The 22278-nt window shown below is 43.7% G+C and overlaps 3 protein-coding genes across 3 annotated transcripts; 1 reads left to right on the top strand and 2 right to left on the bottom strand.

Annotated features, from left to right (window-relative positions):
- Window positions 1–1607: 1607 nt before the first annotated feature.
- On the bottom strand, window positions 1608–16214 carry ift140 (intraflagellar transport 140 homolog (Chlamydomonas)). The gene is made up of 30 exons (XM_037277759.1): window positions 15837–16214; window positions 15250–15409; window positions 14936–15157; window positions 14697–14818; window positions 14508–14638; window positions 14199–14374; window positions 14025–14116; window positions 13835–13941; window positions 13606–13748; window positions 13340–13543; window positions 13131–13203; window positions 12839–12930; window positions 12627–12754; window positions 12440–12557; window positions 12243–12364; window positions 12029–12164; window positions 11780–11911; window positions 11052–11266; window positions 4842–5019; window positions 4569–4759; window positions 4111–4206; window positions 3907–4039; window positions 3693–3836; window positions 3463–3591; window positions 3070–3252; window positions 2806–3009; window positions 2436–2645; window positions 2198–2361; window positions 1977–2118; window positions 1608–1900 (listed from the first exon to the last, which is right to left on the bottom strand). The coding sequence occupies exons 2-30, from the start codon at window positions 15394–15396 to the stop codon at window positions 1718–1720; spliced, it is 4317 nt and encodes a 1438-aa protein (XP_037133654.1). The 5' UTR covers window positions 15397–15409; window positions 15837–16214; the 3' UTR covers window positions 1608–1717.
- tmem204 (transmembrane protein 204) lies at window positions 5508–10030 on the top strand. The gene is made up of 3 exons (XM_037277975.1): window positions 5508–6600; window positions 6826–6981; window positions 9541–10030. Exons 1-3 carry the CDS (start codon window positions 6321–6323, stop codon window positions 9783–9785), a joined length of 681 nt encoding a protein of 226 aa, XP_037133870.1. The 5' UTR covers window positions 5508–6320; the 3' UTR covers window positions 9786–10030.
- Window positions 16215–16449: 235 nt separating the features above from the next.
- Window positions 16450–22247, bottom strand: telo2 (TEL2, telomere maintenance 2, homolog (S. cerevisiae)). Its single transcript, XM_037277811.1, has 21 exons — window positions 22117–22247; window positions 21317–21658; window positions 20948–21225; window positions 20784–20852; window positions 20416–20563; window positions 20232–20334; window positions 20094–20162; window positions 19824–19965; window positions 19608–19744; window positions 19451–19536; window positions 19242–19319; window positions 19006–19094; window positions 18846–18937; window positions 18491–18607; window positions 18321–18392; window positions 18086–18244; window positions 17910–18001; window positions 17727–17826; window positions 17586–17650; window positions 17384–17499; window positions 16450–17093 (listed from the first exon to the last, which is right to left on the bottom strand). Exons 2-21 carry the CDS (start codon window positions 21640–21642, stop codon window positions 16972–16974), a joined length of 2460 nt encoding a protein of 819 aa, XP_037133706.1. The 5' UTR covers window positions 21643–21658; window positions 22117–22247; the 3' UTR covers window positions 16450–16971.
- Between the last annotated feature and the right edge of the window lie 31 nt (window positions 22248–22278).

Here is a 22278-nt window from a genome sequence, read left to right as displayed (position 1 = left end):
TATGTGCATTTTAAATACCAGGGAGGGGGAGGGACTTTTATTTTTTTCTAATGAATTCTATCATTTTCTTGGAAAAACATTGGTAGCGTACTTAAAATAACAGATATTGCTTCCTACACTAGGATATTTTTTTGTTCTGCAAAATAACTCCCTTCATCTGCAAAAGAAAAAAATATGTAGCTAATTAATGTTTGCTAAGTGCGGCCAATCTCTTGTTTATACCTGCATGCAGAACGTCTAACTTGATATTTTGTCTAAAAGTAGTCACTAAAATGATCATGTGACCTTCCGACCTGTCAAGATGTTTGTTATCTTGCAACTGGGACACCTGTTGCTCTGGTGGAAGTGTGTGCTCCTTCTTGGAGATTCCCTGTTAAAAAAAAAAAAAAAACATTAGATGCAATATCTTTGAGCACGGCGGATTCGCAGAGCTGATAAGGTTTCACGTACCATCGTGGAATCCGTTATCTTCTTCAGCTGCTTCTCAAGACCAACCAGGATTCTTGGAATATCTGCTCCGGTTTTGGCATCCTGCTGAAGGTTCAGTTTTCGTGAACAGTTGATGACATTCGTCACATATCAAAATACAGAAATACGACACTCACCGCTGATTGGTCAAACGGGTCGGCGTTTTGACGACTGCCACCTGGAAAAGAAAAAGCCCAATGATGATTAATATTGTTTTTTTTTTTTTAACACAAATGTGTAAACATTGTCACAACCAAAACGACCTCTTTCAGTTTACCCGGACAGCACAAGCATGTTTCTTGATAATAAAAAAAAAATACATATATTTTTTTGCATTACGGGAAAGGCTGATGTGATTAGAATTGCAAAACGGGATGTGATGTGTAAGACATTTTGAGTCCCTCCCAAAAAAAAAACTAATTCAATTTTGGAAAGTTTGAACTTGACTGTGATCTTAGTCTCTTCAGATGGTTTCTACTGGCTGTTTTGGATTTCCTGCTCTTTTCCCATCGCCCCACTGATGGCCAAACATCGGTTACAACCGCAAGACAGAAGAAAGGAAAAAACCACATCACAAGAGGAAGTCAAGAGACCACAACAGAAAATCAAAGAACAGATGCGCATTTGGGGTGAACACCCCCATCTTCACAAGCTTGTTCTGTTTTTAGAAAGATAATTCAAAACATTCCTCACATCTTCTCCCCGAGTTGCCTTTACTTCAAGTAGTCCAGCATCTCCTTATGGTTTCCGAGGTGCTGTCCAGGTAGTCTACTTTGATGGAACGTTGCTCGTTCTTGACTTGGGGCTACATTTGGATAATCAAATTAGGCAGACACAATTGTATCGATATGCAAAATGCCCGACTCACGTTTTCCTCTTGAATTTGGTCACCAACTTCATTTGAACATGACCGAGGTGTTTGTGGATCCATATTGACAATTTCTTCAGTGAGTGCTGCAGAGTATTTGATACTCACCGTGTGTCCTTCAGCGAAATGTTGCCAAGGTTGAATACACCACAACGTGTAATCTTCACAACAAAATGACCCATTTTCTTTGTAGAAAAGCATCAAAACATTTATCTACACAGAACATTTTGTGCACAGAAAATCAATTCGGCTGGTATAGTATATATTTTTCGTTATTATATTTCAGTCATGTGGGCATTAGAAAGCGACTGGCTGCATGGCTTGGATACGTGGACAACAGCGCCACCCGGTGAAGATTTTTTTTTTAAAGTCTGACATCATTCACGTGATTTCATTCAAGTCCTCTTCGACTTCATCTTCCTCTTTCTCGTTATTTCTGTGGTCCCCAGAATGCATAGTGAGACCCATGTGCTTGTGCAGGGCGTCCAAGCTGGCCTGTTTAACATAGTATCGGATGTTTTGTGATGGAAACACATTCTGGAGCTCCTCCAGCTTGCTGTAGGCCTGAGGAAAACATACAGGGTAGCTAGGACATGTATTGAGCTACATTTAGAGTGCTTAACCAAATAATAATAGTTACAGCTTTGTAGTTGCCATGCTGACAGTGATGGTCGATCAGGAAACCGAAAACATCCCCAACCCTGACAGCGGCGTCCAACTCGGGTTCCTTCAGTAAGCCTTCACAAATGTTAAGTGCCTCCTCAGCATCTTCGGATTTCAACCTGCACGCAAGAAAATCAAGAAAAAAAAAGTTGGAGGTCAATGTCTTTGTTTGACAGATACAACAGTGCGTCTGCTTACTTGCGTGTGTGGATAAATTTCTGAATGAGGGCGATTTTTCGCTGAAGCTCGGTCAGTTTGGTTTCCTGTTGTCCGTCTGAGTTTTTTACTTTGGAGAGGCATTTAAGTGCCTCACTCAAAGCATCCAGAGCCTTCTCGTAGTTCTGATAGTCATCGATTTCCACCTTTGTTATGGTTACAAAAAAATAAAAAAGTCTGTATAGTTGCACGTTGAATGGCGAATGGAACATTGTCCTACCTGTGCACGGGTTTCATAGAAGCCAGCAAGCAGGTGCGGCGCTCTCCCTTTTGTGTAGAAAGCAATGATGGTCTTCAAGATCTCTGGATTTTTCCAGTCTACCGACTGGAGGTAGTTGGCAGCCATGATGAAAAGTTCCTTCTGACGGCAAACATTGGCAAAAAGTACAATCCTCTCCGTGTCGCCTGATTTCAGGAGAGCTCTCATTGCCTGTTAGGAAAATGAAAAATTGCTTTGGTAACTTGGAAATTTCTCCACCTCCTCCTGATGATTTTTTTTTAGATGCACCATAAAAATATATTTTAGAAGAAATAAAGCTATACAAGAATAATCACACATTCTTAAGCAAATACCTAAAAGTATTGCTTACTTTTTGTTTGTTTCCGGCCTGAGTGAATTTCTTGGAGGCCAGGTGGTAGTTTCCCTGACGCACGCAGCACTCGGCTATCTTCTCCAGCAGCTGCTTGTGAGCCTCTTCCGACAAGTCTTTCGAATCGGCGGCGGTCATTTTCTCAGCAAGCTCCTCTGTGATGGTCAGGTTCTCATTTACACACAGCTCCAGAGCCTGAGGGTACTAAGAACAAGAACACAGTCAAATGGAATTCAGCGCATGAAGACGGACGAAGACCGGTACCTTCCTGGCCGCAATCAGCAGCTCCACAGCCCTTTTATACTGAGAATGTTGGATGAAGAATTCAGAGCAGCGCGCCAGGAGGGCAGGGTCCGAGCTTTCATTCAGGTCCTCGGCAACCATCTGAAGTGCTGCAAACTGCTCTGTGGCGAAGGCCACTTCCAGGGCTTTGGAGACGTAACCAGCCTACAAAAAAAAAACCAGTCAATTGTAGCCACAATACAGGTCAAAGACTATATCACCTGGTCCTCAATATCCACACTAGCCCACAACAGAGAACATCATATGCTATGCTAATCCAATCTAATGCTGCCCTCTTGTGGAGAACTGCGGAATACACAAAGGAATGCAAACAACCCGAGAATTTTTCCTGGAGTAAACCAACAGTCGACATACTTTGTGGTAGAGCGAAACCGCTCGGTCCATGTGGACCCCTTTCTCCTCATAGTAACAGGCGGCCTCCATCATGTCCTCCGGGTTGCTAAGCAGAGCCAGGTTCATCAGCTGGTCATCCAGACCATTCTCCTATTCAGCAATAAGGCAATGCAAGTGGAGATTTCACAAAAAAAGAAAATTCTTTCCCCAGCTCAACATAATCAATAAACACCAGCTAGTAATGATCTCACCTTACAGAGGCGTATGGCGTTGTTGTAGGCCTGAGCTCGAGTGTAAAAGTGAACGGCTTGTTTGATGTCCTCGTGACCTTCGTAGTGCCGAGCCAGGTGGTAGGACGCTGCCCTGTCCCCTGTTTCGATGGCTATCTCGCATGCCTGCCAAACAAATTCATTTAAAAAAAAAACGAACTACCTTTTAAACTTTGTCCAAAAGAATTTGTCTCACCTTCTGAACGTTCCCCATGTAGCAGTGAACTCGAACCAGCGAGAGGTAATCCCGAGCCGATTCATAGAAGTCCAGAGCTGAATCCATTTCAGACTGGCTCTCCAAATACTGGGCCCACCACTTGTAGAGGTTCCTGTGTTGATTGATTATGTTATGAAATGTAATTGGAGCATATTTGTGTCTGTTTACACGAAGTAGACATACTTGTCTTTCATCCTGTTAACATAGATTTCCAAAGACAAAGGGTCATCCTGAAGCATTCTGGGCACATCCACTCGGTGGGTGTCGGATTTCTCATAACTGGAACAATGAGTGGACAAATTAGAAGGGCAATCCAAACATTGCAGCATTTTAAGTATATACAATAAAAAAAACTATGTTAATAACTTAAATTGTACATATACTTGGAATTTTTATCCAAAATCAGTTTAACATACTTTTAAATTCCTTTTCCAATTATTACTTGAAAAAATAAAATTATGACTAAATTATTACTCTGAAAAATAAATGTCGGGTGTTTTAAAAAGAGGATCAAAAAAAAAAAGTGAATAGCTGGAGAGAAGTTCCACAAAAAAAGAGATAAAAAAAAAGTGATTAGATATGATTAGTAAATATTGAACAGCAAATATGTATGTGACTACTGTAGTACAAAAGCATCTTACTTCTCCAGGGCCAAGTTTTTGTCACCCATGGACTCCAGATAACGGGCATAATTGTAGTAGGTGGTGCGTAGATGAATGCGATCGTGATTCTCGGCAATTTCTAGCGCCTTCTCACATTGACCGGCCGCCTGATAGAGATTATTCAGAAGGTCATAGCGTTGACAGCTTTTGTATAATTTTTCGGCATCCTCCTGTAAGAGAACAGCAAGGGAAGGGCGCCATCTCCATGAAGGAAAGGAAGAAAAATACAGCTTTGATGCGTTGGTGTCCTACCAGCATGCCGAGCTGGATGGCCAACGCTGCCACGTGGGCTTCGGGCTCCGGTTCTGCCTCGGCCTCCTTTAGAGCTTTGGCTGCCCTGGCATTTCCCATGTTGCCAAGGCACACTCGGGCGACGTCCAACCGGCGGGTTTTCACACACATGCGTGCCATGTTTTCCCAGACTGCTTTGCTGGCGAGAAGAAAAATCAGCAAAACGTCATATTTACAGACTGATTTCAATTTGAACTTGTAAATCCAAAGGCTAACCCCTTTTAGTGATTGTGTAACTCTCATATTCCAGATTCCTGAGCCATCTGTTCCCTATTTGGCTGCCCCTATCCCCCTCCGCATTGCCTCAGCAGCTACAGATGTGTGCTGTTTATTAAAGTTGAGCAACAGGAAATAGTCGAAATCTTTTGAGGGCCTCCCAATGTACAATTGGGCCAACGGCGTACAAACTAAAACGATGGCGAGTCAGATAATCAGAGTTCTGTTTAGAACCTGTCAGAAATAGTCAGGCCTTGTATGGATGCCCAAAAACAATGAGAGAAATGCTTCCAAATGCAGGGGAGCGGCAACATCTCGAGAGCCAGAAAAGGAAAGACAAGAGAAGGAACAGGTCCACATTTGGCCCCTCTTCCCAGCCTCTTTTCCTCTCAGGAAACACATCCTGTTGCTGGCCGACTGTGGTGGCCGACGTGTTTGTTGCACACAAGAGAGGACTTCAAGTGAACCCCCCCCCTCCCCACACACACACCTCCTCCCGGGCTTCAGACAAAAGAATCCGTGACTGTGACGTCCACGAGGGGGGTCTTTTTGGAGATTTGAGCCAAAGCAAAACCTTGGCATGCACGCACATTTAAAGCGGCTGTGAAGGAGGGAGCTGTCCGCTTATGACCTGCTGCTAATGCACGCTGAACATCTGCAACAAATCAACTCTAGCCTCGTCGAATTTGCTGTGAGGGGCATTGGTAGAAGGAAGCAGGGGGAGGTGGGTTTGAGGGATTTTTTCTTGCAGGCTTTTTCTTAGCAACACTGCAGACTCTATCCTTCTTGTGGACTTTGCACACACACACACAAGTCAAGATTAGATGTGAAGGCGTGAGGGCAGCAAGAAAAGGACCCAAGGAACCAACATCCGAAAGTCAAGCTGCAGCCAACCGGAGCCAGTGGAATGGACCTCAGGGTATGTCGGATCGATCCAAGCATACCGGAGGAAGGCTGAGGAGTTGGCGACTGGTGAATGAGGATGAACGGAGATGTTCTTTAGCTAAAGATCAAGACAACGCCCTCGCCTCTTCTGCATTTGTGTGACTTGCAAGCGATCCGCTGGAGGAGGAGGTGGTGGCAGCCGTGGAGGAGGCGGTTCCGAGGAACCACGGAGCTTCTCCCGAGGACAGGCGAGGGAACAGCCGGGACCCGGAGGAAGGACGAGGGTCGGAACCCGCCGAGGGGGAGGGCGGAGGAGTAGCGGCGGGCACCGGGTGTCACATGGCTGTGCAGAGGCTGGTGGCTGCGGCGGTCGCGGTCGCACTGCTGTCCCTGGTCCTAAACAATGTGGCCGCCTTCACCCCTAGCTGGGTCCTGCAAGCCCTGGAAGATGGGCGTAAGAGGAGTGTGGGACTGTGGAAGATGTGCCCCACCGGAGGGGAGAGGGGCCGGGATGAGCTCCAGGCGGGGCGAAGGGCTCAGGTGGCACAGAGACAATGTGAAGGTCTGGGATGGGGCTCTGAGTATGCTGGCTATCAAGAATCCCGCAGCTCTGTCAAACGTAAGCATTATACAACATATACTTTGTTTCATCATCCTGAACGTGATAACTAGATGTTGGTTATTTTCAAAAGACTGACATTGTATTAATTCATATAACCTGTACATAAAACGTCTCAATGTGTCAAATACAACGTCAAGGCCCTCAATTTTTCATCCAATGTGCAATAAGCTTGCCCATGGATGGTTGGTGGTATAACACAAGTCTCCCCTGTGGTCCCTCAAGTGCAGTTCGACATGATGCGGGCGTGTAACCTCATGGCGACCGTGGCCCTGACGGCGGGTCAACTGATCTTCCTCCTAGGCCTGATGGAGCTGCCCTTCATCACGCCAGAATCTCAGTGGTGGGAGGAGGCCATTGCTGCACTCTTCCAGTTAGCCAGTAAGTGCCCAAACCTCTGTAAAGTAACTACAAGTCAGGCGGAGAAATGTGCTCAAAAATAGAGGCGCCCGCTTATTTGAAACTATCGGGTACTCACGAATGCCGCCGATACCTGACACTAATACTGGAGGCATGAATAAAAAATATCAATAGTTGGGGGCAAATTGTTACTTGTGCTGGTCAGAAAAAAAGAGTCAGGAAATCCACTCGCACTTCTTAAGGTACCACAAAGCAATGAAGTGATTTGAAGAATAGATTTTATGAAATTGATCGCCAATCAATTCCTCATTTAATACTTCTCGTATGAACTAGCCCAACTCTTGACTGACAAATTGCTTAATCAGAAGTCGTCTCCCAAGACTTTTGTCCCACTTCGCATGGCGAGGGACACTCCGTCACTTGGCTCTGTATCAGTCTGCTTGGGGTCTAAATTTAGTCTTCATCCAGAGCCCATGAGGCAGAGCTGCAGCGAGTCAGGGAGCGACTGGTGGGCGCCAGGATATCCCTGCTCAGGACGAGGAAATGTCTGTGACTACCTGTTATGCAAACCCCCGAGATGAAGAAGGAAAAAGCCGGGAGGGGGAATGCACGGGAAAGACACTTTCGACAGGGACTGTGTGTTGCGTGTGTGTGTGTGCGTGTGTGTGTGTGTGTGTGTGCACTGCCTGGAGATACTGTTTGTTTCTGACACTGTGTGTGCTGTGATTGGGGATTTTAGAAGTTACGAGTTTCCCACTAGATGAATTCTGTATCATAAGTGCCCCCCCCCTCCCACCCCTACTAATAACTGAATCACATTGCAAGACTTAGTGGCCTGTCCAAAAGACATCCAACATGTCTAGGAGATGAGTAAGTAGCTATTTATAGCTTTTATGACAATAGTCAGGGATGATCAATGACACCGTCTTCACGTATGTTGACAATATGGTGGAAACAGCGCACACCTATTTCCTATCTAAATTTAGAAAGGCTTCCCGGGAAAAAAATGGCATCTTCCGAGGTCAGTGTCTGACCTTATATGGTTAGAAAAAGCAGTTTGAGGATGACATGCAAAGCCAACCAAACAACGGATATTAATCCTGCAATGGCTGAAAATGCCTTTGTGGGAAAAGTTTGCGGAAGGACCTTTGGGATGGACAAGAATGTAGATTGGGCGCCAGGCACTCTCATACAGTTCTGAAAAAAGAAAAAAAAAACTCTGTCGACTTGACTGTGGTATATAAAGTAGGACTCTATCAAATCCTATTTTTCTTATTAAAGAATATTCCTTCAAAAATATTAGAAATAACAGTATAATACTGGAAATGAAATTTGCGCCGCAAGCCATCATCGCTAGTAGTAGTGAATGGAGTGCCAGCTTGAATGGAGATATTTTTAAGCCTTATCAACTTCTTTCACTGGATTGTTTTCATTTTGATACGTGCCAAACACGCTCACAGACTGTTGAGCTTACAACATTCAGGTCCATTCAGTGATTTTTTTTTCCCTTATTGTACAGTTGACCAATTCACCGCTGGAACTTCAAATGCGTATTGAAAGTCAGGTCATAATAGGTCATAGGGTAGTAATTTAATTTCCACTACATTTAGACTGTACTTTTTCTACTATTACTGCTGGTCATAAATTGTTTGCATTTAGAAACTGTTAATTTAAAAAATAAAAAATAAAATCTTCAAGAGGAATGTTATTCCGATTTTTCTCTGTGAGCGATAACATCAAACCTCCAGTAAATGTAAGAGCGTCGAAGGCCAGGGTGTGGAGGGGTGGGAAGGAAGGATGGAAAGAGGAAGAGGGGGAAGGAAGCTGACGAGATAAGTGCGTGCCAAAACGAGAGGTTCACACAGCCCACCCTGTCCGCGACCTGGACAGGACGAGGTTACTCATTTTCTTGGATGAAGAGCCAGGCGGGTTCAACACCGAGCCACTGAGCAAACACTGCGAAGTTTCAATTTGAGGGATTGACACACGCTGATATGTAGACACAATGAAAATGGTTTTCGCGTGGAGGTAGAGAATGAATGAAGTCTGGCCTTCGATGCAGGAAAATGACTAACCGACTACGTGCATTTCCAGCGATTATTTTTGGGAACGTTTTGACACTGGGATGCTGAGGATTGATTGATAGTCTTGGGTACATAGTAAAATTGCCGTAAAATGATGCAGTTGGGAAACAAGTTAGTACGGCGGGCAATGTATAATTGCATGGGTGGAGGATTTCGGGAATCAAACACAATGCACCGGTAAAAATAGCCATCAATGAGTAACCATGTAAAACAACCACCAATATGCAGCCAGTGGAATGTTTGTAATTCTTTGTTTTAATGTTATCACGGAGTTTATTCAATTGGGAGACAGTTTTGTGCCAAAGGAACACCCCTCATATTTTTGTAAATGTCTTATCATGTCTATTCATGGCGCAACACTAAAGATATGACACAATGTAGTTAGTGCACAACAGAGTTAATTTACGATCTACACAAAAAAAAAAAAAAGCCATATTAACATCTAAAACAGTGGCCAAATTGTCACTTGCTAATCTGATTCTTTGCACTTTTGTAGGTTTTGTGCTGGTGATTGGACTAGTGACCTTCTACAGGATTGGGCCATACACACACTTGTCCTACTCCTGCTATGTGGACATTGCCGCGTGCCTGCTGGCTACAATGGCGGCGGCCATGCTCATCTGGAACATTTTACACCGCCGTGACGATTGCCTGGCGCCGCGGGTCATCATCATCAGTCGCGCGCTCACGTCCCCTTTCCACCCCCGCCTGGACAACGATTACGTGGATTCGCCGTGTTGAGCAGAAAATCCTCTGCTCAATCTTTGGGTTTCCGGTGGCTCAACATACATCGACGTAAAACGTGCTTGGTTTGCTGCTCTGCAACTGTTGGACGTAGTCAATATTTCCTTTATGATTTCTTGGTGGCTACATTTGGACCAGGCCTGAGATGTTTAAAGTCCCGCCAAGCAGAAGATCAAGCTGGACCTTGATTATTTTACGTGCACTTACTCAAAAGTCCTCTTCCATGACTATGAATTGGAGTTGTGATACCTCTCCCCCTCCCCTACTTCCCCTTCGGGATATCTAAATATAAAGTTACTATATCTTTAGTAGGTTAAAACATTCGAGTCATCCTAGCAAAGTTTCTTAATGCGCCAAAGTGATATTTAATAGGAAACTTGCATTTTAGTCCAGTTATGATTAAGGCGAAAGGGGATAAGTTATTCCTAAACTTTAAGACGACATGCACTTCTACGTAAAAGCAGGCAATACTTTTTGTAATCCACTTAGACATCATTTGTGGTACATCCATATACTAATTTAATATTTGTAAACTGTATTAAACAGGGCTGTCATGAAGGTGTAGTAATGTTTGCGATTATTATATCCTATATCTGTAAAGAACCCCTGGGGATCTTCCACACTTCAAACCACATAAGGGTTGAATAAATACAGATATTTTATCAATTCAATAAATGTCAAAGTTAAACGTGGCGGTTATCTTGTTGTTTTATCATTCTACAGAACATTGCGCCTTCTGTTTTGATGTCTATATTCTAAATTGCAATGCGAAGGCTAAAAGACAGGAGGTGGGTGCTAAGCCTGCAGCTCAAGGACGACATGAATACGGGATACAAACATTCCAGTCTGTATCTGATAGTGCTGCTCCATTTCGAGGAATTCTGTTAAGCATTTTCACAGCAGAGCTACATATGTTTATATTAATAAGAACTGGGAATTTCACAGGAGGTCTGAGTGAGATGGACTAGTTTCTGGATCTCTATTCAGAGTCGTCCATTACCAAAAGGGTAGCGCGTAGAGATGCACATTTGTATTCAGCAAACACAATGTCAGTCTTTTGAAAAGCAGTAAAAATAGCTATCAATGAGGAAGTTAGTCAAACTATTGTGCAGAACGCCAATAGTCAAGGCCGAACATGACAATACTCCCCCTGTTGGTCTTTAGTCACGTCTTTGAACTAAAGCCCCCGTGGACCGGACTGCCGAAGAACACGTTGACCGGATAAAAGTACTCTCTGAGCTGACCGGACGAGCGACTTCTTACCTCTTGATGAGTTTGATGGACTTGAAGGCTTCGTCCATGTGGCCGACGGTGAGGTAGAAGCTGAAGTTGAGCATGGCGTCGCGTGTGGACTTGTCACAGTTCTCCAGGCCTTCAAAGTCCCTGAGCGCTCGCCTGGAGACCATTTGGGGGAAGAGGGCAACGGAGCCCCGTGATGGCTGGCTCTGATTTGCTGGTGCTGATGTGGCGGAAACCTCCTTTAGAACACAAGCGAGGAGCATGATTTGAAGTTTATACAAATGACATTCATATATTGTTTATAGCACTTTTCCACATTTTACAGCCTTTTCCCAAAATGAATGATGGCCAAAATAGTCATTACAAAAATTAAAATAGTAGTCAGTGTTATCACGACATCTTAAGGCTTCTGAAAACTTTCAATTTCAAAAACAAAATCATTCCATTTTGGTGTAAGGCAGTAGGAGTCAAAGCAAACTACAGCGTTGGAAAAAACAACCAAGCTATATTCACCACACAGGGACGCTTTTGTGCTGCCGGGAATCAACAATGTTTAGTTTTCAGAAGGAAAGGCACGGACAGGCACTCACGTCTGATTGAAAGACACCACCCCTCCGAAATAATAGCTGGGGTGCACGTTAGACCAAACAAAGTCGCACATTAGAGTAGTAGTGGCGGGTGCAAAGATTTGAACCAAGATTTCCCAAACAGAAGCAGCGTGGCTGAGGAACAAGAGGATTGTCCAATCTCACCTTGCAGCTAAAATAATAATAAGGCACGTCAAGAGCAAGGAGGGCTTGCAGGCCTGCTGGTTTGTGGTAGCAGTCTTGCAAAAGGAGGCCGTGTTCCTGAGTACAGAAGAGCGTAACCACCGACACGTCCACCTGGGAAATCAAAGGACGGACATGCAAAGTTAAATAAACACTATATACAATTGCGTGTAGAGAAATGACACTCCAAAAGCTGATTTAACCAGAAGATGAATTCAATGTTAACTTTACCGTCTCCCAGTAACCAGAGGAGGAGGTTTCGGAGCTGACCGGCACCGTCTCACACACAAAGAGTCGCGGTTCGCTCTCGTCCCAGAAGTGCGATACGGGGCATCGGCCCCTAAGCTCGCTCTCCTGAAACTCCTGTCTGGGGAACAAAACAGAACCAGACTTAAAAAAATAAAATAAAATTCAGACTCAGAAGGGCAAAAGCACCTCGACTTACCTTTCACAGTCTTCAGGCTGTGAGATACCACTGGATGGTCTGCCAGTGAAAAAGTCAAAGTGTGTGACGGTGTCCATTTCAATGTCATAGAAGTAGACTTTCTGGTCGGGTCGACCGTTCACCTAAGAGGAAAGTGCGGCATTGGTGAATTCATAGTTAAATGGATGAAGATTGAGAATGGGTGTTGTTCATTCAACCTGTGTGATTAAAACGCTGACTTGGCTACCGTTGGCGTTACACTTGACTGAACGCAGGGCTCCCAAATTGGGAATCTGATCAGCCAGGTTCTTGGCATTGCAGTGAGCTTTAGCATCTCTATAATTAAAAAACACACATTGATTCAGAACAAGTATTTTACAGAGAGTAACATTGACCTTAACAAACCTCCGGGTGAGATCAAAAACTCGGATATGCGATGTGTCTGTGCCGACCACCAGGTAAGACTGGCACACGCTGAGCAGAACTGGGTTGCCTTCAGCCTTGGAGAAAGTCAAGAGCTGCTTCACTGTGCCCTAAACATGGGAAATGGGTTGGTTATAATTTAGTTAAATTATTAAATCGGTCAACCCACAGCTTCCCCAAGAGGGTCGACAAACCTGCGGTGTGCGGATCTGGACTCGGTTCGGTTCCACCATGTAAAGGTTTTCACCATGGACAGCTACTACATGAGAGTCACAAGGGAATGATCCTGCGGAATTAACAGAGGAAAAAAATGATTGCTCTTGAAAATGGGAGAGATAAAAACGTGGATGGACAAATTGATGAATTTAATTTGCTGATATTAGCTCTTTTAAAAATGGCCAATTTTTAGTTTTCAGTTCATCGGCTAATTATTTGGTTGTCGGAATTTTAGTCTGACAAATATCGGAATCGGTGTTGTCGGCGTACCTTTATTATGTAGGGCAGCCCCCGACATCTCAAACACAGTCACCTGTTTGCCACTCCAAACTGTGGCAGAATCCTGTCACAATGAACAGAGAGAATTAATTCGAAGTGTTTGAAAGTTTCAGGACCTAGTAAAACTCAAAACAACAAATGATTTTATTTACATTCATCTGTCTCCCCTGATTGGATTCTAAATGGCCTCGGCTGCTTACCTTTGTCACACACACACCCTTGATATGCATTTCGGACTGCAGAGCCAGGTGCAGGCCTGTGTGGAACTGAGTGATGCTGAGCTGGGTCGGCGTCAACTGCACCGCTGCCACCTGCTGGCTACAGTGGGCTGACATCACGTGCTCGTGCAGGATCACCACCGTGTTGGAATTGTTGGCTGCCAGCAGATTCAGATTGGTGCCCCACTAAAAGGCAAGCAGATATTTACGAAAACGTAACAAGACAGAAAAGTGTGTGAAGGGAGTACCTGCAGTTGAGTAACGTTTCCTTCGATTTCCGTGGGCGTCTGAAGCTTCCACTGGGCTTTTGTGTCGCTTCTGCTACGCTCCGAATGCAGCGTCATTTTCCACATTGCTACGCGTCCGTGACTGGTACCTGCAGCCAGAATTTCTGGAGAAGTGAAAGGCAATGGGAAATGTGAGCTGACAAATTGCAGTGATATGATAAGACGAATCAGTCAAACATATTATTTTGACCTTTCCCAGCACAATAGGAAACACAGTTGATCATCTCGCCCCTCTCAAAGCCGAGCTTCTCATCAAGTGACAAGGCGTAGTTTTCGTTTCGCTCGAGATCCCACAGCCTACGGAACCAAATCAGGACAGAACATCACGTGAAAAGCCAGCAAGTGTGTATTTGCGTCCGCTGAGTGTACAGAACGCCAACCTGAGAAGTTGCTCCCCTGTCGCTGTGATAACAAGACCATTGTGCGTCCATACGATGTCCACGCTTTGGCCACTTTTACTGCTCAGCTTGACCTTGAAAAGTATTTTTCAAGAGAACAATATAATGTGTGTAGGTACTATGGAAGAAGTATTTTTTTTTATCTGTTGAGCCCACCTTTTGAAATTCCTGGGCATCCCCCTCTGGTCCCAGAGTGTACTGTGACAGCATCATACTGTCAGTGATCACAGTAAGAACCTCCCTGGTCTCCAGGTAGTACATTTTTTTGATGGCACCATCCATCCTGAGGAGCATGCTTGTTTTGCCGTGCTCATCCACGCTGTGCACCTTACCTATAATGAATTATGATTTTAGAAAGCAACCAGTGCACTCTTACCCAAGAAAAAAAAAAATGGAATTAAGCTACAGCGTCCGTAGCCTTAGACAAATTTCTAAATTCACTTCAAAAACCAGAATTGTTCTTACCATCTGCAGTGCTGACGTAAAAAGCAAGGCCCTCCTGCGGCCCCATCTTGAGAGGGGCGCCCTTCCAGCTGAACATGTCCAAAGCGTTCTCATCTCCACTCACTGACGCACGAGCCAGCATTTTCACGTCGCTGTTAAAAAAAGTTATACTCAATGAAATATATTGTGTTAGTCGTATATCCTACTTACTCTCCAGGCAGAGCCGGTTTGAATAAGCAGCAAGTGATGGGGGAGTTGTATCCATGCTTCACTTGATGGTTCCCTTGAAGTCTCCCTCTGGCATCCACCTTCCAAACAGCTAAAGCACCACTCTGATGGTGGAGACAAGCAAAGAGATTTTTATTAGGCACTAGCAGGTCTTCAATGTTGCCATCCTCAGATCTGTAGTTTTATATTTACTTCACATTTTGGAAAAATAAGACACTCACCTGGTCCCCAGTTACCAAGCGACTTCCCGAGCTACTCCACTCCAACAGCGTGATGCGTGCCGTGTGCGTGCTCGGCAGGACATTTTGATCCCCAGAAGGGTGCAATAGAAGCAGCACCTCGCCATTCTCCCAACCCTGAGCCAACACGGGCTTTATGGGATGCCAGCAAAGCATTGTGGGCCGGTGAGGACGCTCAACATGACAGCTCTCCACATGCTCACCCTGCATTTGGAGCGGTAGTTGTTTAAACGGATGGGAAGACAGAGAGAAACTATCTATTTGTGAAATAATGGACATTCTCCATGCCTGTTTACCTGCTGTAAGTAGATGTTAACATTTCCTCCAGTGGTGGAGTTTCGCGAGGCCACAGCCAGTATGGACAGAGTCGAGTGCCACATCAACTGAATGGGCTCCTCGCAATTTTCAGGGGTCTCAACGCGGTGGTCGAAATACACCGCCATGTTCTCAGTGTACCTAAGTTGGTGAGGTTAAAGATAAATGACATGTCAAATTCATACAAGGAATCTGCTGAGGAAGAAATGCTACCCACTAACGCACAATGATGGCGTCAAAAACATTTTTTTCTTTTGTCTTTACCTGTAGTTGTAGTATGCTTTAATTAAAATGACACAACTACTTGATAGCTTTGCACTGATGGGGCATGTTAGCATCCTGGTGCTACCAACTTTATAAATGTTATGATTCCTTGTTTGAGCTTGCTTGCAATTTAAAGTGGCAAAAAAGTTATTCCTATTACATAATTATCGAACAAGGACGACAGAAATGTTTTCATATAACTCTTTACTGTCTGCATTTTGGGCGAACACTTCACGACTCGCATTACAAATTAGTCATTTACGTCTTTTTTTGTTTTTTTTTACACACGAGAAGATAGACATACCCTCGAAAGCGTTTTTCCTTCCCAACGCAGTATCCGAGGTGTTCCTTTTTTGAGGTATCTTACATTTCGGGAGCTAGCTCGACATATACTCTCCAGGCGGCATCCATTTTGGATTTTACCACCTCGGTCAGCTTGGATACATTACCCAAACTTAGCTAAAACCTTCAACGGCGCTCCTCTAAACAACATATCAAGACACGGATTTGTTTTCCCAACAAGAGTTGCCTAAACCACCAAGTTATATGTTAATTTACAGCCGTTATTTGTCAAATGTTTTCGCTTGTGTGTGGCTCCGAGAGCGTCCCTGGCAGTTGCCACGGACAACATCCGAGATTGAACTGGAGGAGGAGTTACGGAAATGAACGAACCTGGCCGAGGTGTGACGAGTCACTTCACCAAGAAATGAATGGAAATGTCATTCATCCATTTCAGCCCCACAAAAAAATTTTGTTGTTTTTTTATTGAATAAAAATAGCATTCTAAAGTATTGCAACTGTTGCTTAATGTTAATTTTGCTGACACCATGTGAACTCTATGGGACACAAGTGTACCAAATACAAATATGTACCATTACACGCTTGCCTGTACTGTACTTTATGTATCTTTTTCCCCCCCAATAACAGTAATGGCTTATTATTGACAATGACATAATTTTATCTTCTTTTGCAGTTTTCTCATAAGATAAACTATTTCAGAGAACTCCTTCTCATGTGAAAGGATCCATTTGTCACAGGAGGAAGCATCATTTATTTTTACAGTGTGTCTATGACTACGTACTGTACATAAATATTCACAGGATGTCCTTTGCGGACAAACAAACCCAATGGCGAGATCGGCTTGTACAGGAAAGACAAAAGAATATACCTGAACTAAATTCAGGATATCCTCTTCACAAAATATTTTGTCATTTAAGCCACAATTGGTTTGAACAAGTGTGTACCTTTTTATATGTAGAGCCAGGGGACAGCACAAGCTTTCATTTTCATTTGCTTGACCTCATGTTCCAGGAAGAGAAAAAGTCATCCCACCTTTAGGGACATTGGTGTTTGATGTCATCCACTTCCTTGACTGTGAAATCAACATCTGCAGTCTTTTGTGAGGACAGAGTGCTCACTTTGACCTGGTGCATTTTTGTTCATGATTCAATGCTGAGGGCGTGTGGACTTTCAAGCTGTTTCTTCAGGCTCTTATCCATCAACACCAGACTCTGCATGGCCAAACTCCTGCAATCTGCATCCAGGTCACCCTCAGCCACATCTTGACAACATAACAGATAGCATAGCAAACAATCATAAAAATAAACTTTTTAGTTCTCAGAGTGCACGGTAATTAAAGTTATGGTGATTCAAATTTCAGCCCCTGGTTAATATGATAATAAACAATTTTTAGCTGCAGGACGGATTTAATCAACAAACAAATAAATAGACCGATCGCGTCATAGCTTGCATTGCAGGACATCCTGGATCCTCGTCCTCTTCCCAGAAATGAGCGCAGCTGCGTGTGCATTTTGAAAATGTGTTTTTTGTGTAAACACTTTTTTTTCTTACCTGCCAGCCAAGATCTAGTTTCAAAAAGCTGGTCTGCAAGGTCCACCAAAATGTTTTGACTGGGCATGCTCATGAACACAGAGCAGACGGAAAAGAGGATGCCTCGTCTTACCATCCTTCCAAAAAAATTAAAGATGGGTGTCAGGCACACCCGCGTCAGTCAAAATCAGAACATTATATATTAAAAAAATTTTTTACTTACTGGTCAGTGTGGTAACGCAGCGTCCACACAAAGTCCAGCAGAGCACGACCCATTTGTGCAGCTACCTGCAGAGGGGGAAAATGATGTCCTCGGTACCATTCGCAAAGTGACTTTTGGAGACAAGGGCTTTGATTCAAATACCGGTGCATTCACTGCCAGATGCATGAAGATACCCAAGGTGTGGATCAGCCTGCCCAAAACCAGGTGGTCACTTCCCAATAAGTCGAAGGTCACCTGAGGCCTGATAAGCACGAGGTGAATGTACATTTCAGTTCATATTTAATTTCATTCGTATTGGAAGGGGGTGGTAAATTTCGGACTCACTTGTCATAATTTCTGAGTAAAGGAAAGAAGAAATATCCAGCAACTGGCGCATAGCGGTTAGCTGTGGCCTTTGTTGGAGGCTGGGAGGCTCCCTGGAACAACATATGAATGTCCCTTGTATTTTCTTTTTTTACATATCAAATTTTTTGGAACAGTAGTGCATGTGGTTTAAATACCTTACTGATGCGTTTGGTCTTTGCCTGAATGCGCTCCTCAATGACCTGCCGCCAGTGTGCAGCGTTGTCGGCCGAGTACGGCGTTAAATCTGCGGTGACGCTTGGATTTGGGATGTCCGGGTTTGGCTTGGACAGCTCCTGAGCTGCCAAAACTAAAACCTGGAGCATAGGAAAGAATTATTTTGAGACTCAATCTAAGTATTATTTGGCCTGAAGTTTTTTTTCCCCCTCAAACCTCTAAGATATCCAGACGCTGACGAAGGCTGTAGTTTAAGGAGTAGAACTCCGTGCTCAGGAACTCGGTCACCTGGAATCAATCGTCACACAAAAAAAAAAAGTAAGGCATGTAGAAAGACATGAAATCAACGTGTGATATTCTGATGTGGAAAAGGCGGCGAAGCATACCGGGATGCAGTCACTGACCACAATCGCCACCATGGTGGCCTGCCTGAGAGCTAGGAAGCCATTGATGCTGTACTTATCCTCCATGTGTAGAAGAACTTTGCTTAGCTGGACACTGATCTGAAAAAAAAGAAGATACAATGCTGCCTTCTACTGGACTAAGCATCATGATCATTCAATGTCCATTGTACTCATTCTGGTGTACGTGCTTTAGCCACCAGGGGGCAGTATAATATATACGTTTAATGAAGGAACACAAGCTCCTCTTAAAATTTTGATGTAGAGTTCAGTTTCCATATTTAATCTGTGTAAGCAAAACACATTTCCTTTGTGTCTGGACTATGTAGACTGTGCATACCTCTTTGGTCGCAAAAGCGTTCTTTCTCACCAGTCCCTCGGCAACCCTTAAACTGAACTCCACGCGCTCTGGATCTTCAGAGGAAATTAAATCTGGATGCAGAAGAAAAAGTCAGGCAGGATATGATACTATGACAGGGGTGGCCGGCGTGGGAACATACTTTCCAGACAATCTCGTAGGTAGCGTGGTGGCGACGCCTTATTTATTTCCTGATCTCCAGACATGTCGTAAGGCGTGAACTCATCATCGCTGCAATTGTAACAGAAGTTCTTAACAACGCTGAGTGAAATGTCACGGATCTTGTGACGCATAACTGAGGATCAAGAAAAGCACCAGACTGGGGATGGATCTTACTTCCACTGGAATGGTGTACGTATGTGCTGCAAATACTTTTACCTATCAAGGTCAGAGTCTGGCTCAGTTTTTGATGATGTCATTGATGGATTTCCTCTGATCTCTTCAGGGGGGCTGACCCTGTATGATATAAAAAAAAAAAAAAAAAAACACAAACAGCCATACATCACTGCAAGGTTTTTCTACTAATAGATTTAGGTACCATATAAATGCATATACGGTGAAAAGCTTGAAATTGTGCAGATGTTTACCCGTCTTCAGATTCAGGCTCTGATTCGTCCACGTTAAAAGGAGTCAGAAGAGAAAGCAGCTCTCGTGTTTCCTCATCCTGTTCGTACTACAATACCCAAACAGTACAAATGAGCTTCGAATGTTTGCACTTGACAACATCTCAATCAAACAACTGACCTCAAATTTAAGCTTGGTTCCGTTGATATTCATGCGGGAGCTCAGACACTCGCCCACGACCATTCCCATACGCCTGATGCGTACCACGTTGCTGTCCAGGTGGCTCTGCATGCCTCCGAGCAGGCACTGCAGAAGCTCTGAAGGGGTGAAAAAAAAAATTCGCGGTTCATACGATTAAAAGTGAGAACCCTGTTTAGGCACATACAAGACTTGCACCTGAACGCAGCTCCTGCAGCTCAGCATCATGCAGCAGACAGACGCAGAGCAGCAGTGCCTTGCTGACGTACAACTGCTGCTCCACAGGAGTGTGTTTCACTGCGCTTGGGTTGGCCCACGCTTGGGACACGGAGCGCAACACCTAAGAACACACAAAAAAAAGACTTTTTATGATAAATTGAGAAAATAAAACAACTTATTTTAGTCTTACTGATAAAATAAAATATGTGCCTTGGCTAAATAAAAAGGTGAGATACGCTGTGCACTCACTTGGATGAGCAGCGGTCTTCTGTCCTTATCAGCAGCAAGGTAACCCAGAACAACTCTCAACATTCCAGTCTGGATGAAAAAATAAAAACTTGAAAAATCGAATTTATTCAACGATTTACGCTCCAAGTGAGATCTTACCTCATATTGGTATTGTAGCAAAAGTATTTTATGTGTGATGACAAACTGGGCTGTCTTATTTGTCAACACAAGATTGCTCATGATTCGACCCAACGCATCAGGCCTGAAAAATGAAAGACCTATAAGATTGGTGAATTACATTCATTTTAGATAACATCCAAAATGTGTTTATGAGCGCCCTCACCCATGAACGGCCTGCACCAGGCCGATAAGTACGCTTTCCGTCCAGCGCTGGGGAACATTTTCCAGCAGCTTGCAGCAAACCCTCTGCCACACCATGTCTGTGCGCGTGGAGCTGGACATTTTGGGAGCCATCACTGCAAACAACAAACCTGTAAGAAGTAAAAAAAAAAAAAAAAGGGGGAGAATTGGTCAATAGAATTTAGAGACGACAAACCCACAATGGCTCTCAAATATGTGTTTTTTAAACTCACATCCAGATCTATTTATTCATGAATATGTTTTCAATTCCTCAAGCACCAAGTACACATAGTATTTAGAAAAAAAAGAGTAATTAAAGCTTGATTAAATATGTACTTGATATAAACTTACGACTATGTCCATGGGCGCAGAGTTTTCCGAGTGTCTGAGCCACAAACGTCAATGAGCAGCTTGTGCCACCTGTCAAATACAACACCAGAATGTTAACAAAAATACTCAAGTAAAAGGTAGAATCTACTGAAACAGTTTGCAACCCGCTTCCGTAAATATTTGACCTTTGAGTGCATTGCAAGTGCGCTCCAAGGCAGTGAGCATCTCTTTAGCCAACAGAGGATAGTAGTGCTGAGGAAGGAAGGCGGGCTTGTTGTTGTGCTTCAATTTATTGGCAGTGAGGTCAGGCAGCGCCACGATACGTGTTAGCAAGGTCTCTCGGAGCTGGGGGGAGTCAACGGGACCCGTGGTCAGACAGTAGGACCACAGCAGGTCGGCCAGCCGACCGCTCTGGATGAACTTCTCTGTGATGCTGACCAAGTGGTCCAGATTTGAACCAGGTCTGGAAAGGTGATAACAATAGATAATAAAAATTGGATTTCTTTCATTTTTGTTAAAAAAAAAAAAGAAAAACGCATCAGTGCATCTCGTACCTTAGCTCACCAATTCCCTCCATCAGCGCCAGCAGAACCTGTTCAGGAGGTCCTCGCAAGAAAAGGACATCCCATAATTCAGAGTGCTGTGCCACAGTCAAGTCGTGGAACCAGTCGGCTTGCATGTTCTTTATCAGGACTTGAAGCGTGCGAGTGAAGTGAGACCTTTGGAACGAAGTGCTCGCATTCTCAGGAGCTTCTTCCAAGTATGAGCGGAGGGTTTGAAGGGAACGGATGGCATCTTGTTTTGAGGCTGACAAGGTGAGACTCCGGAAACACTCGGACACTTCAAGGCGGATGTCAGTAGTCAGGCAAGGAGACTCCATCTTTGTAGAAAAACTCCTTTGGGAAAAGGGAGAAATATCATAAACTGTGTTTTTTTTCTTCAAGCTATTATTTATTATGGATAGATGTAAGAACCAACCAATAAATCGGCTGGCTGATTTCAGACCTAATTGAGATTTCTTTCCCCCTCAACAATGCAACTGTGATTGAGTCATCTTCTGAAATATATGCGATTAATTATTCAGCCCTATAAAACAATAATAAAATGCTGGTGTGGCTGAAATAGATTATTGGCTTTTCTATTTATTTCAACAGGGGTAAGTTAAAATGATACAAGTTATTTAATTTACAAAAAAATATGACGTCTATCTATATTGCTGTTTTTGGGACGAATTTGTATGAAATTAAAGGGGTTTTTTTTCGAAATAGTTGAATTAGCATCGACGTTATCGCTCGAACGTAATACTCGTATACCTTTAAAACAAGGAAAAATATTCATCTTAATGACCACTTACTTGGTTGTGTTCCGATGAGACTTTCACATAATTTGATGGGAAAGAAACGTAATTTCTCAACTGTTGTGCTACCTCAATAAATTTTTATGTTAGCAAGCATCGTCACTCATCTTCTTCTGTTTTATTTTTCCAGGTTGGAAGACATACATGTTGCACACCACT

This window comes from Syngnathus acus, chromosome 19 (assembly GCF_901709675.1).
Source record: "Syngnathus acus chromosome 19, fSynAcu1.2, whole genome shotgun sequence".
NCBI classification, from domain to species: domain Eukaryota; kingdom Metazoa; phylum Chordata; class Actinopteri; order Syngnathiformes; family Syngnathidae; genus Syngnathus; species Syngnathus acus.
Note: the sequence above shows the minus strand (reverse complement) of the source record. Positions and strands in the feature narration are given on the sequence as shown.